The sequence below is a fragment of the Myotis nattereri genome, assembly GCF_964212035.1.
Source record: "Myotis nattereri genome assembly, chromosome: 8".
NCBI classification, from domain to species: domain Eukaryota; kingdom Metazoa; phylum Chordata; class Mammalia; order Chiroptera; family Vespertilionidae; genus Myotis; species Myotis nattereri.
In genome coordinates this window covers 88,934,473-88,948,533 of record NC_138083.1, presented here as the reverse complement: position 1 = coordinate 88,948,533, position 14,061 = coordinate 88,934,473, and the positions used below count along the sequence as shown (strand labels likewise).

The 14,061-nt window shown below is 43.3% G+C and overlaps 1 protein-coding gene across 1 annotated transcript; it reads left to right on the top strand.

Moving 5' to 3' along the window:
* Positions 1 to 5,428: 5,428 nt before the first annotated feature.
* Positions 5,429 to 6,834, top strand: LOC308523799 (large ribosomal subunit protein uL4-like). The gene has a single exon (XM_081097822.1). The coding sequence runs from the start codon at positions 5,480 to 5,482 to the stop codon at positions 6,746 to 6,748; it is 1,269 nt and encodes a 422-aa protein (XP_080953948.1). The 5' UTR covers positions 5,429 to 5,479; the 3' UTR covers positions 6,749 to 6,834.
* Positions 6,835 to 14,061: the final 7,227 nt, after the last annotated feature.

Here is a 14,061-nt window from a genome sequence, read left to right as displayed (position 1 = left end):
ACGACACCGTCATTCTCAGTTTGGATTTAGGTCGGGCACCGAACGTTACTCCATAATCGTGGGAATGAATCTCATCGCCCTCCGCTCAAAGCCTAACCCGCTGAGCTTCACACCCAGAAATGCCGTGGAGGACACGCGGGGCGTGGGAGACAGGTGCTGATTGCTGCTAGCTACGGCGACAGGGACACGCTTAGACCCCTGTCTGTAGACCGCACTCCTGCACCAGTGGCTGAAAGGTGGCCAAACAGCCGCAGGCAGTCCCCGTGGAAGTTGCAAAACCAAACCCTCCGGCAGGAAAAGTCTTTGCCTTGAGTTGTTTTCAAGCTTCACCCTTTTTTCCTGCAATAACTAAAGCAAAGCCACAGTTGCTGCAGCCATTTGCAACTAAGGAAGAGCTGTTTTGCTTTGGTGATATAGTTAATGAGTCTAAAAATATTCAGTATAATAATTCTGTGCCTCCCCCCCACCCCCTCCAGTCTCCCCAATGAGCGCGCGCACGCAGGACTCCGATGGGGAGCCGGGTAATGAGCTCTCAGCATCCGCTCCCACACCGTCCGGGCGACACGCACGCGGGCCTCCAGTTCCACATCATTAGCAACATGAAGCCAAGACACAGGCTGGCCTTTAATAAGCGACTCCAGTTGCCGGCTTACTAGTCTGTTACTGCGTTTCAGGATTTCAAGGCAGCTCCTAGCTCCTTGCAAAGAGAACGCAGGGAGGGCTCTGGCCAGCAGAGTGAGGTTTAATTTAATGTGGCAAATGACTGAGCAGAATGTGTGTGTGTGGGGGGGGGGGGGGGGGATGGGAAGTGATGGGTGTCTGACACTGGGTCTCCAGGGCTCCCTGCAGACAGCAGCCTCGCTGCTGCTGGTGGTGACCGTGGGCTGCGGCGAGGGGGCTGGAGGCACATGTGACTGAGTTTTAGTTGCTATTCTTGCAGGACAGGAAGTGACTAGCTGATTTCCCACCGGGCAAGGTTCAGACATGATTAACTTGGGCATGACCAAATAGGTCAATAATATGACAATGAATTTCCAGCGCAGTAATTAAGTGGGAAAATCTGCATGATGTGTTCTTCTTGTTCTGCACGTGCCAATAATGTGTGAGCACGGATTCATTTAGTCCCTTTCATTAGGTGAAATCACATAGCAACGATTTAAGACAGCGACAGTCCAATTTGAATACTTAAAAGTTATTTATGAAGAAGCCACATGAAGCTGTTTGTCTTTGGGATTATTGCTAGCATAGGCTTTTGCCCGCAGTACTGAGCGGGGGTGATAGGAAATCACTCTATACGTGCGGACTGAGGTCTTTGAGACTGACACTCCCATCTAAGGTCAGGTTTTGCTAATACAGGGATAAAGGGAGGGTTATTGGAGAGAATGAAACAGGTAAACAGAAACGCTTCTACTTGGTATGTTAGGATTCAATATATTTTATATCTATATGATTCCTGTCAGTCACAAAAATAGTCCACAGTTTCTTTAAATACAAAAAGTTCATACATATAATCTCCAAATCTCAGCACTGGAAGAGAACTCACAAACCATGAAGCCTGCTCTTCCATTCCATGCAGTGTGCCATTCTTTGGCGTTCTCTCAAAGTTGTTGTTCTTACTATTGACAATTAAAAAAAAGAAAGGGCCCACTTTCTGATTTGACCTAATTTAACACTGGCATTTACATGTAGGAGGTTTACATAATCTTCTTTTAAATTTCATCTTCTTGGCTTTTCTCTACAACAAAGATAATCTTTATTCCCTTTTCTGCCATTTGATACATGACTATTTCCCCCATAACAGTGCCTTCAGCAAATGGAGGACAAAAGAGACAAGAGTTTAGCAGCAGCCCGATAGCAAATCAAGGAGCCATGAAAGCATTCATTGCTGTGGTTATAGTTATGTAACTATCTTGTCCATAATGCCAACATACACACTCTTTTTATTTTGTAGCAATCAACGTATTCTCCAAAGGGTAGTTAGCGTGAACTTTACCTGTGACTTAAGTCAGCCAATCTAGAACACTTTTCTGAGATTTAGTTTCACTTCCACCTCACTTTAGTTCCTTCTCCTTTTGAAAACAGACTAATTTTCCAATTTCAGTTTTCTGGCATTTCTTCCACCCGTTCCACAGTTTTTCATCAGTAATTGACATTGGTTCCCTGGTCACGTGGGCACATTTTTTCAGGATCTGGGAACACTTTGGGCCTGGATACAGTCAGTTTTGTTACGGCTCTGGCCTCTCTCATTACAAGTTATTTCACTCTTCCCAAGTTCATGACTAAGCTCCTTGGTGAAGAAGACGGAAGCAAAATTAAAGTTCATTGATTTTTACTTCCATTTATCTTAGGCTTGGTGCTCTCAAGGTGGTTGGATCACATGACTCATCATTTCATTTGTTATATACATTATATTTTACAATAAAATGGCTATATTGGCACCTATAACCTTACAATAAAAGGATATGGCTTTTTTATACTACATTTTACATTATGGTAAGTATATCAGTTACAAGATAAATCTCTGCTTGTTCTAACAACCACAAAAAGACATTATTTGATCCTCCATCAGTGTGGAAATAGAGTGTGAGCTATGAACCAGACAACCATGTTCTAGAGGTTTAGAAATGGATGAAAGACAAGCCATTCACTTACCTGTCAATATGGCTCTTCCCCAAGAAAATCCAGGAAAGACTATTCATACGTATGCAAAGACCTTACCAACGATATAAACACTCCTACTTATACATGCTTATGCACGTCAAGGTCATATTTCATAAGAGAGCCCACTTGATTGTAAAGAATCGTGTTTGTGGAGAAGTAGTGCTGGAATGGTGGAGTAAGGACCTCTGAAAATATTAGTATACTTCTCTATAAAAGCAAAATGTACCCCAAACCAGCTTTCACAGAACTCTGAACATTAACCAAATCTTGCAACAATCTGAGTATCCATTCAAGAAACATTATTGCATTTATGTAAGGATATTAAGTTTGCGGCATTTTAACTCACCATGTTCCCATCCTTCTAGGTACAGTTCCTCACACACCTAGAAAATGAACAGTCTTAAAGCTACAGTAACTGAGAGAATCAATTATCATCAGACACTGAAGGCCAGAGAACGGGTCTGAAGCTCCTTCCCCAGCCCCATCCCTGGAGAGCTGTCACTATTTGACCCATCTGGCTGTGCCCTGGAAAAATCCCATACTCAGGGCCTATCCTTATTTGATGGACTCATAAGCTTAATCAGTGTGAACAAGACCTTCCCCAGGACGTTTGACGGAAACAATCAGAGGCGAGTGTTTAACATCATACGCTGCCTGAGGGGGTGATACCTGTTGGGGCTAGTCAGAGGCTGACCAACAAACTTGAAGGGAAGAAGTGGGAAATGAGATCTCTTTGGAGGGTCTTTGAGAAGCTCTGATGTAGGACCAGGAATCTGGAAGGCCACGCCAATGTGCAGGGCTGTGAACATCCCCCAGTCTCAACTCTGCCTTCCCGTGAGACTCTCAACAGCAGAAAGTGGAGGTGAAGAGGAGTTGTAAACAGCCAGGTTGTGGCATGCACGTCCAACACACAGAGTCCCCTGGCAATGGTTGTTTCATTGGTGAAGGCATTTAAAGAGCTCTCTGTCAAATCATTAGCGAACCACTAACTGCGCTGAGGCTGCAGTGACTGCACATGACAAAGAATACAGACTTTACAGAATCAGACCAAGAAAACCACAAAACAAACAAACAGCAGCAGCAATGACAACAACACATAGCAACAACAACAAACTCTGAGGAGGAGAAATTTGACTGCCAGAGTTGACACAGTATATTACTAACAATGTCAATTTCTCAACAAAAAAGTATAAGATAAGGAATGAAACAGGAAAGTACGGCGCATAAGAAATAACAAGCTTCTAGGGCCACAAGGCTATGGAGGGAGCATGGGCCAGTGCAAGGAAGCAGGAGCGAAGCAAGAAGAAAAAGAGAGCAGGAATTCCTTTGACTGAAGATATTAACCTTCTAAGATTTCCCGAAATCCTGGTGCCTCTCTTCCCCTATCTCCGCAGCCAATTATCTTTGTCCTCAGGTTAGACTGAGAGGCAACCACCTTTCCTAAGTCCCCCTCCCCAACTGCACATGCGCCCATCTTCCACTGTGTCTGGTCCTCCCAGCCTTCCCCGCCCCCAACACTCCTCACAGGGATTTGTAGGGAAGAGTCCAGTAGACTAGTTCCCTGGGGAGTGTGAAGTTACAGCTTTCTGGTGAAGCTGCCCAGATGACCATGCTTATAATGCCTGGCCTCCCCTTTGCTCCTTTCCTGTCATTAATATTAGCTAGCTGTCTATGACGGTAACACTTCCTTAACAATTAGTCTGACAAAGGTCTCATCCTCTTGCTTTCAATACTTATCTAAGCTTCTTGAGAGTACACTCAGTTTAACCTGACCTTCCTAATTACCTTCCCCTCCAGTTTATTCCTGCAAGATAACGACTGAAGTGTAGCTGGTGCTTAATCAATATTTCTTTTTGCAAAATTATTTTATTTAACAAAAGCACCAAGGCATTAATATAATGTGTCAATTTTTGGATGAGACTATAAGTAGCAGGTTCAGATATCACACTGGTTATTTGAATTCCTATGTTTCTTTTATTGAGACTCTTGAGAAAGCAGATGGTGTACTGGTATATTTTTACAATCAATTTTTTTCTAGTAAGTTTCTCACAAAAACTCCAAAATCATATTTGGAAATACTTCTGTTCTTGAAGAAAATTCCATCCAACTAGCATTAGTTCCTTGTTTTATAATAGTATGCAGTCAGAGAACTGAAAGTGTTTTTCTACTGTATTTGACTGATAAGTACTTCTTTAAAAATATTTTTCCTGTAGAATTCTGAACTTACTCCAAATGGTCCAGGCCTGGGATGTAGATGCCCTCTTCATCCTCAAGACATTTATGAAAATATCTAAAGATTTAAATCAGATCTTCAACTCTCTTGGCTCCTTCATGGAACCATGCTAGGGACTAACAGTAAAGCTATATGTTAAGCCTGTTTATTAATAATGTATATAGCAGAGCAAAGTTTTCAAAAAGAAGACTACTGCCATAATAGAAATACTGAAATGCAATCTTTAAATAAAATAGAAATCTATGCTATATACTTACTAATTTTAATTTATTTTACTTGTTTGTTCACTGAGGAGCCAGTGGCACTTTAATTTTATTGAAAACTATGCAGAAATTAGGATTGACCAGAAAAACATCTCTCTCTATTTTTTTTAAGAAAAGCATGATCATTTCAGGTCCCTACAGCTGGCATAGGTAAAGTAGGTCATCTCACCAGAGCAAACAATTATTTTTATAACAAGATCTAAAATGCTGGAGGTTCAACACAGTTTTATATTAGCCAGAGTCTGTAGAATAAGACAGAAGTAAGGCTTTTCCTGTGGGAGCCGCCGGGTAGAGAGGAGCGTGGCCTTCTCCTCTCCCCGCCATGGCGTGTGCTCGTCCACTGATATCTGTGTACTCTGAAAAGGGGGAAACATCTGGCAAAAATGTCACTTTGCCTGCTGTGTTCAAGGCTCCCATTCGACCAGATATTGTGAATTTTGTTCACACCAACTTGCGCAAAAACAATAGACAGCCATATGCTGTCAGTGAATTGGCAGGTCATCAAACCAGTGCCGAGTCCTGGGGTACTGGCAGAGCTGTGGCTCGAATTCCCAGAGTCCGAGGTGGTGGAACTCATCGTTCTGGCCAGGGTGCTTTTGGAAATATGTGTCGTGGGGGCCGCATGTTTGCACCAACCAAAACCTGGCGCCGTTGGCACCGCCGAGTAAACACAACACAGAAACGATATGCCATCTGCTCTGCCCTTGCTGCCTCGGCCTTACCAGCACTGGTCATGTCTAAAGGTCACCGTATTGAGGAAGTTCCTGAACTTCCTTTGGTGGTTGAAGATAAAGTTGAAGGCTACAAGAAAACCAAGGAGGCTGTTTTGCTTCTTAAGAAACTTAAGGCCTGGAATGATATAAAAAAGGTCTATGCCTCTCAGCGAATGAGGGCTGGCAAGGGCAAAATGAGAAACCGTCGTCGTATCCAGCGCAGGGGACCTTGTATCATCTATAACGAGGACAACGGTATCATCAAAGCCTTCAGAAACATCCCTGGAATTACTGTGCTTAATGTAAGCAAACTGAACATTTTGAAACTTGCACCTGGAGGGCATGTGGGCCGTTTCTGCATTTGGACTGAAAGTGCTTTCCGCAAGTTAGATGAGCTGTATGGCACTTGGCGTAGAGCTGCCTCCCTCAAGAGTAACTACAACCTTCCCATGCACAAGATGCTCAATACAGACCTTAGCAGAATCTTGAAAAGCCCAGAGATCCAAAGAGCCCTCCGAGCACCACGCAAGAAGATTCACCGCAGAGTCCTGAAGAAGAATCCACTGAAAAACCTGAGAATCATGTTGAAGCTAAACCCATATGCAAAGACTATGCGCCGGAACACCATTCTTCGTCACGCCAAGAACCACAAGCTTCGGGTGGATAGAGCAGCAGCAGCACTAGAAGCCAAATCAGATGAGAAGGGGGTTCCAGGCAAAAAGCCTGTGGTAGGGAAGAAAGGAAAGAAGGCTGTTGGCCTTAAGAAGCAGAAGAAGCCTTTGGTGGGGAAAAAGGCTGCAGCTACCAAGAAGCCAGCAGCTGAGAAGAAGCCGGCAGAAAAGAAACCCACCACAGAAGAAAAGAAGCCTGTGGCATAAACTTACATTTGTTTATTCCATAGCGGTCAAATCACTTTGGACAGCTAATTTTGAATAAAAATGATCAAAGGCAATGAGAAAAAAAAAAAAAAAGACAGAAGTAAGGATAAAATTGTAAAATTGGGTAAGAAATGTCCTATTTCTAAAGTGTATAAATTCATCAGGAAAGCTTAGAGTTCAACTATAAAGTGGAGGTTATGTCATAAAAGTTTAAGATGTATAAGGATATATCTTTAATTTTCTCTTATATCTTTTAAATATTAGTCTCTATTTAACTTACTGACTTTTTTCTACCTTTCATATTGATATTTCAATGAATTAGATATACTTGTACTATTAAATTTGATAAAAACGAAGATTTGGACTTCTGCTTTCGACTCCTTGCCTGCCAAGGTATTCCAAGAGACCTGCCGTAGAACAACTAAAACCTGGAAAGGCACATTCTTTGGCACATTCTTGACTCCTAGGAAGTAGTCATGGCTTCCAAGACTCTCTTCTACTCCCTTAAAAATAAAATCAGAGCAACAAGAAATGGGTGTTCAAAGCCCAAGTCATTAACTGAGGGGGAGGGTGAAGTTCTCTAAGGAGAGATGCTATTAGCATCATTGATATCTGAAAATGGGATCTTAAGACAAATGGAATGTGGAGAAGGAGACACTTGGACTACCATCTACCTCTATCTAAAGAAGCAAGCTGCACATTATATTTGGAGGAATATTTGCTTAATCCTCAATAAATATAAAAGGACATCCACTAATAAAGTTTAAGCAATGACCTCACAATTGAAGATGACAAAATAAACAAGATGACAAGTCAGACAAAACAACAATCAACATATTTAGAATGTCAAAACTCATATTTTCCAACCATGATATACAAAAAACATACAAGCTATGTATAAAGTATTAAAAAGTAAAGTTCACAAACACAATGATGACCAGACAAAAGAGAATATTAAGAATAAACAAAGAGAAATAGCAATAAGATAAATAAACCTCCAGGAATAGATAAATCTTCAAATATCGAATGGGTTAAGAAATGATCTGGGTTAAGAAGGATGGAATAAGGAAAGAATTCTTGGAAAACCAAGATGGCGGCATAGGTTAACACCGGAGATTGCTGCCTCGAACAACCACTTCAAAAAACAACTAAAAGACGGAACGGACATCATCCAGAACCACAGGAAGGCTGGCTGAGTGGAAATTCTACAACTAGGAGGAAAGAGAATATCATACCCAGACTCAGAGGAGGCGCAGTGCTGAAGTGAAATACTCAGGTACGGAGTGCACGTGGAGCAGGCTGGAGGCGGAGGGCGCGGTTGTTGTTTTCAATCGGGAGGGAGTTTCAGACTCTGAGCTCCAGATCCGGGCGAGTCCCTAGGGACCCAGACTTAAACGGGAGAAGCAGGACTGTCTGGCTTCGGTTGGAACTCGAAGGCAGCTTTCTCCCCGAGGTTTGCAGCAGTTGCTGAGACTCTGTGAGGCAGAGCCCCTAGGGATGGAACTGAGAGCAGCCATAACTGCTCGCTCTGGCCCGCCCTGTAGATCCCTGGGGACCCGCCCTGCCCAAGCCCTGCACAGAGCCATTTGCCGGATAGCCTCAGGCAAACGCTAGATTAGCACCGCCCTAGAGATCCAGCACAGAAGCTCTCCCACTGCAGACACAGCTGACTCTCATAGTGAGTTAGCCTGGAGGTCAAATCACCCCCGGTATTGCCGACAACAATCAAGGCTTAACTACAACAAGACTGCACACAGAGACCACTAGGGGGTGCACCAAGAAAGCATAAAAAATGCAGAGACAAAGAAACAGGACAAAACTGTCAATGGAGGATATTGAGTTCAGAACCACACTTTTAAGGTCTCTTAAGAACTATCTAGAAGCCGCCGATAAATGTAGTGAGATCCTCAAGAAATCTAATGAGACCCTCGATGTTATGATAAAGAACCAACTAGAAATTAAGCATACACGGACTGAAATAAAGAATACTATACAGACTCCCAACAGCAGACCAGAGGAGCGCAAGAATCAAGGCAAAGATTAGAAATGCGAAGAAGCAAAAAACACCCAACCAGAAAAGCAAAATGAAAAAAGAATCCGAAAATACGAAGATAGTGTAAGGAGCCTCTGGGACAGCTTCAAGCGTACCAACATCAGAATTATAGGGGTGCCAGAAGATGAGAGAGAGCAAGACATTGAAAATCTATTTGAAGAAATAATGACAGAAAACTTCCCCCACCTGGTGAAAGAAATAGACTTACAGGTCCAGGAAGCACAGAGAACCCCAAACAAAAGGAATCCAAAGAGGACCACACCAAGACACATCATAATTAAAATGCCAAGAGCAAAAGACAAAGAGAGAATCTTAAAAGCAGCAAGAGAAAGAAACTCAGTTACCTACAAGGGAATACCCATACGACTGTCAGCTGATTTCTCAACAGAAACTTTGCAGGCCAGAAGGGAGTGGCAAGAAATATTCAAAGTGATGAATACCAAGAACCTACAACCAAGATTACTTTATCCAACAAAGCTATCATTCAGAACTGAAGGTCAGATAAAGAGCTTCACAGATAAGGAAAAGCTAAAGGAGTTCATCACCACCAAACCAGTATTATATGAAATGCTGAAAGGTATCCTTTAAGAAGAGGAAGAAGAAGAAAAAGGTAAAGATACAAATTATGAACAACAAACATGCATCTATTAACAAGTGAATCTAAGAATCAAGTGAATAAATAATCTGGTGATCATAATAGAATCAGGGACATAGAAAGGGAATGGACTGACTATTCTTGGCGGGGAAAGGGGTGTGGGAGATGCGGGAAGAGACTGGACAAAAATCGTGCACCTATGGATGAGGACAGTGGGTGGGGAGTGAGGGCGGAGGGTGGGGTGGGAACTGGGAGGAGGGGAGTTATGGGGGGAAAAAAGAGGAACAAATGTAATAATCTGAACAATAAAGATTTAATTAAGAAAAAAAAAAGAAGGATGGAATAAGGAAGGCTAAGGCATTTATCACTTATTAATAGAATGAGAATGAAAGAAAGATAAGATAATGGGGACCAATTTAATTTCAATCCTTCCATACACCTGTCCACACATGAAAAAGGTGAGCTAACCAATCACGTATAGTTCATGCCTACAGTGTAATCAGAGGATGGAGAGACTAAAAACTCGAATTTACATGAAACTAGGGACGTATATTTCCCAAGACCAGCAGAGCCAGCTCCAGAGCCCACACAGGAATGCAGCATTGAGCAGGGACTCTATGGAGATGCAGCACAGATATCATCGCCCAGGGTTTACCCTGAGAGGAGAGGGCCCTTTTTGAGTAAAAAAATACCTGCACAAGGTTTGATACCCGATGGTTCAAACACTAGTTACTAAGTGTGTGGCACCTGGCCCAGCAGCTCCGGAAGCATTGCAGAATGGCACAGGCCACTGTCGTCCATCTTCATGTTATTTTAAAAAAGCAGCTGGAAAAGCAGAGATGTCACAACTTATCCCACTTTGGTTGCTTCAGTCAGCTAAATAATCAGAGCAGAATTAGGAGACAAAAGACAAACAGCACAACACAGACAAGGTGAATCCAAACCTCGGGCTTATGATGTCCCAGGGCAGACATTAATGGTTCTGCTTTCCCTCCGTTCATTCTTCTCCTTCCACAGCTTCTGTGTCTCAGAGTTTTAACCGCTATGTTATAAAGCGGTAGCCCACAGTTTGGGAGTTTCAATTCTGCGATGTGTACGCATTTTACTGGCTACGTTTGTTAACAGCTTCCCAATTGATGCCTCTAATTTTGTAGATATTAGGGCATAAAATATTTTTTATGGATGAAACTTTGTCTGTTTAATCCATCTGCCAGCAAGTTCTTTTTTTTTCTGGCCAAACATTGCTCAGGGCCTTCAAGTGCTTCTTCAGCTGTGAAATGAAAAGAGGTACTTCCAACCTGAAATGCCTTGATCTTCACGTCCCCTTGTAAGTTCAAACGTCTCTCTACAGCATCACAGACTAAGCAGCAAAGGACACGGCCGCCTGGATGCACCTCGGCTTCCTTCACCTCCCTGTGAGGCAGGCCCCGCGAGGGCCTGGCTCTTGCTGGTTCCCAGTATTTCTAATGCCTCAAGGCTGCTCTGCGTCAAGGGATTTATCCTGGAGAAAAGCACTTGCTTAAATACTAGCCATCAATTTGCTTTTTACTGAAAAGTACCTTTAACCCTCCTAAACGTAAGAGATCCACACGGAAGCTTGAAGTTTGTAAGGATGGTAAATCCCATGTATTCACAGTTGAATTCTGTCCCCCTAAAAATACATGTTGACATTCTAACCCCAATACCTTTGAATGGGGCCCCTGTGGAGACAGGGGCAATCTAGGTAGAATGGAACCAGTGTCGTTTTCGAAAGAGGGAATGTGGAGGCACAGCCTGGCACTCAGAGCAACTAATGGGAAGATGGCCATGCACAAGCCCATGAATGCCTACAGCAGCCAGAAGCCAGGAGCAGGCCCCGGACAGCCTCAGAGAGACTTCAGAGTATGGCTATTCCCATGACACCTTCATCTTGGATCTGTCTTCTCCAGAACTGTAAAGTAGTCAATTTTGGTGTTTCTAAGTCACCCAGTTTTGGTACTTCGTTGTGGGAGCCTGAGGAAATGAAAAGATAATGCTTCGAACACTCTGACTCAGTTTTCTAGTAACAGTTTGCAATAACTACGTTGTGTTATAATAGAATATCCTAGAAGTTTCTAAAAAAAACATGGCTCTGGCACTAGAATAATTTCTTGGCATTATGAAATAGGGCCATTTGTGAATTTTCTTCATAATTATGAAATGAACCATGATATAAAAATATTTATTATGCAAATGTCAATTAGCTTTTTTTTAATAACTCTGTTTTTATTTATAGGTAGTTTTAGACATAAAAGATTTCTGGAAGCTTTAAAGTAAATCATTGTATTAAAAATTCTCTGGGAATGTTTATCCTGTACCCGGACTATGAATTGCTACTTTTGCCTATTTTTATATTGGAGGGGACTATCAAATAAAGATTTGAGGATAGCTTCATTTTTGTCAAGGGAAAGAGTGGGAAATAGTAGTAAAACAGAATGAGGCCTAAAAGTAATCTAATCTAATAAAAGACAAATAGGGTAATTAACCGTACCTCCGACATGCTTCCCATTGGCTAATCAGGGCGATATGCAAATTAACTGCCAACCAAGATGGCGGCCAGCAGCCAGGCAGCTGAAGTGAGCAGGAGGCTTGCTTGCTCCAGTGATGGAGGAAGCCAAGGTTCCCTGCCTGCCTTCCTGGGTTCTGAGCTGCACAATGTTGCAATTATAGAAGCCAAACAAACCCTAGATTCCTGCTTTCAGCAGCCGAGGCCTCAACCTGGAGCTGGCCTCAGAGCTAAAGCCAGCTCTCAGCTCCAGTGACAGCCATAGAAGGTAAATAAATCCCAGAATAAAAGAAAAAAAGAAAAGAAAGGAGAGGTTTGAGCTTCAGTCGCCCGCCAGCCTGAAAATGGCCCTCAGCCCCTCACCCAGGCTGACCAGGCACCCCAGTGGGGACCCCTACCCTGAAGGGGGTGTGACCAGCTGCAAACAGCCATCAGCTCCTCACCAAGGCTGGCCAGGCACCCAAGCGGGACTCCCACCCTGATCCGGGACACCCTTCAGGGCAAACCAGCCGGCCCCCACCCGTGCACCAGGCCTCTATCCTATATAGTAAAAGGGTAATATGCAAACTGATCCTAACAGCAGGAAGACTGGGAATGACTGGTCACTATGACACACACTGACCACCAGGGGGCAGACGCTCAATGCAGGAGCTGCCCTCTGGTGGTCAGGGCGCTCCCACATGGGGGAGCTCTGCTCAGCCACAAGCCAGGCTGATGGCGTGCCAGTACAGCGGTGGTGGTGGGAGCCTCTCCTGCCTCCTCAGCAGTGCTAAGGATGTCAGACTGCAGCTTAGGCCTGCTCTCCACTGGCAAATGGACATCCCCTGAGGGCTGCCGGGCTGCCAGAGGAATGTCTGACTGCCAGCTTAGGCCCAATCCCCCAGGGAGCAGGCCTAAGCCAGCAAGTGGTCATCCCCTGAGGGGTCCCAGACTGCGAGAGGGCACAGGCCAGGCTGTTTTTATATTTAACTGTGTAGTGGCATTATATTTTATTTAACAATCTCCTAATTGGACATTTATTCTTAAAAACTCTTGGAAGTGTCAGAGTTTAACAGGATGAGTGGTTGATAAATACTACTGAGGCAAGCTTATTTTTCACTTAAATATAGAAGCTGCACACTCTTTATTAAAGGACAGCATAGGAAGAATCAGAGAATGAATTCTGTTCATTCTCAGCAGAATTATTTTCCTGAAGGAAAAAGACACTATATAAACATTTTGTACTGGTTTAATTCATACTTTCTATCAGATACTTTTAAATGAAATAAATCCTGGATGGAAAATTAAATATTTTATTCACTGTAATTTTTGAGAAAATTATAGCCGGGCTTGTTTTTACATAATCTTGTTATATTGTCTAAGGTGTGTTTAACTTTGGAGGTCAAATGGCACATTGATGCTATATATGAAAGTCATGATAGAAAATTTCTGGAGTTTGAAATAGCTTGTGAATACCTTTTCATTGGTCTTCTGAATAGTCTTGAAAGATACATTTCAGACATCATTATTTTCGTATCACAGGTAATGAAATTCTTAACATAAGATTCTCAGAACAACTTGTGGCACCCAGTAGCCTGGACCACAGAGGAGCGAAATGGGTCTCTAGATGGGCGAAAGGGAATGAGGAGGAAAGTACCGCAGGCGACTCCCAAAACCCAAATAAAAAACAAACCCAAACACGCAATGCAGAGGTCACGCGGAAGCCTAAATGGTCAAGACGGCTCATGTCAGAAACATCAGATATCTACTTAGCAACCGGGTGGATAAGGAGCCAAGGTGTCCCCCACAACAGCACGTCTGACGGTGGGAGAGCGTGAGGCATCTGGAGAATGTGTGTGCCGATGGATAAGTTCACGGGAGAATCAAGAAAGACCTGACATTTCTTTTTCTGTGTGCAGACCTGGCTGGGGGCTCACCTGTAAGGTGTGGAGTGAGATTCCTACAATCTCTGTCAGCAATGCTTTTGCTCCTCACATTCCTTATGAGAAACAAAGTTCCAGTCAGTTCAAATGCAGACAAATACTAACCCTGGATAAAAAGCATCTCGAGGAAGAAATGCAGAAGTGAACCGAAAAGCACAGGATGGAGGTACCCTGGGGGTGGGGGGGTGGTGGTGTTGGAAAGTCTTCTGACTTCGTCAG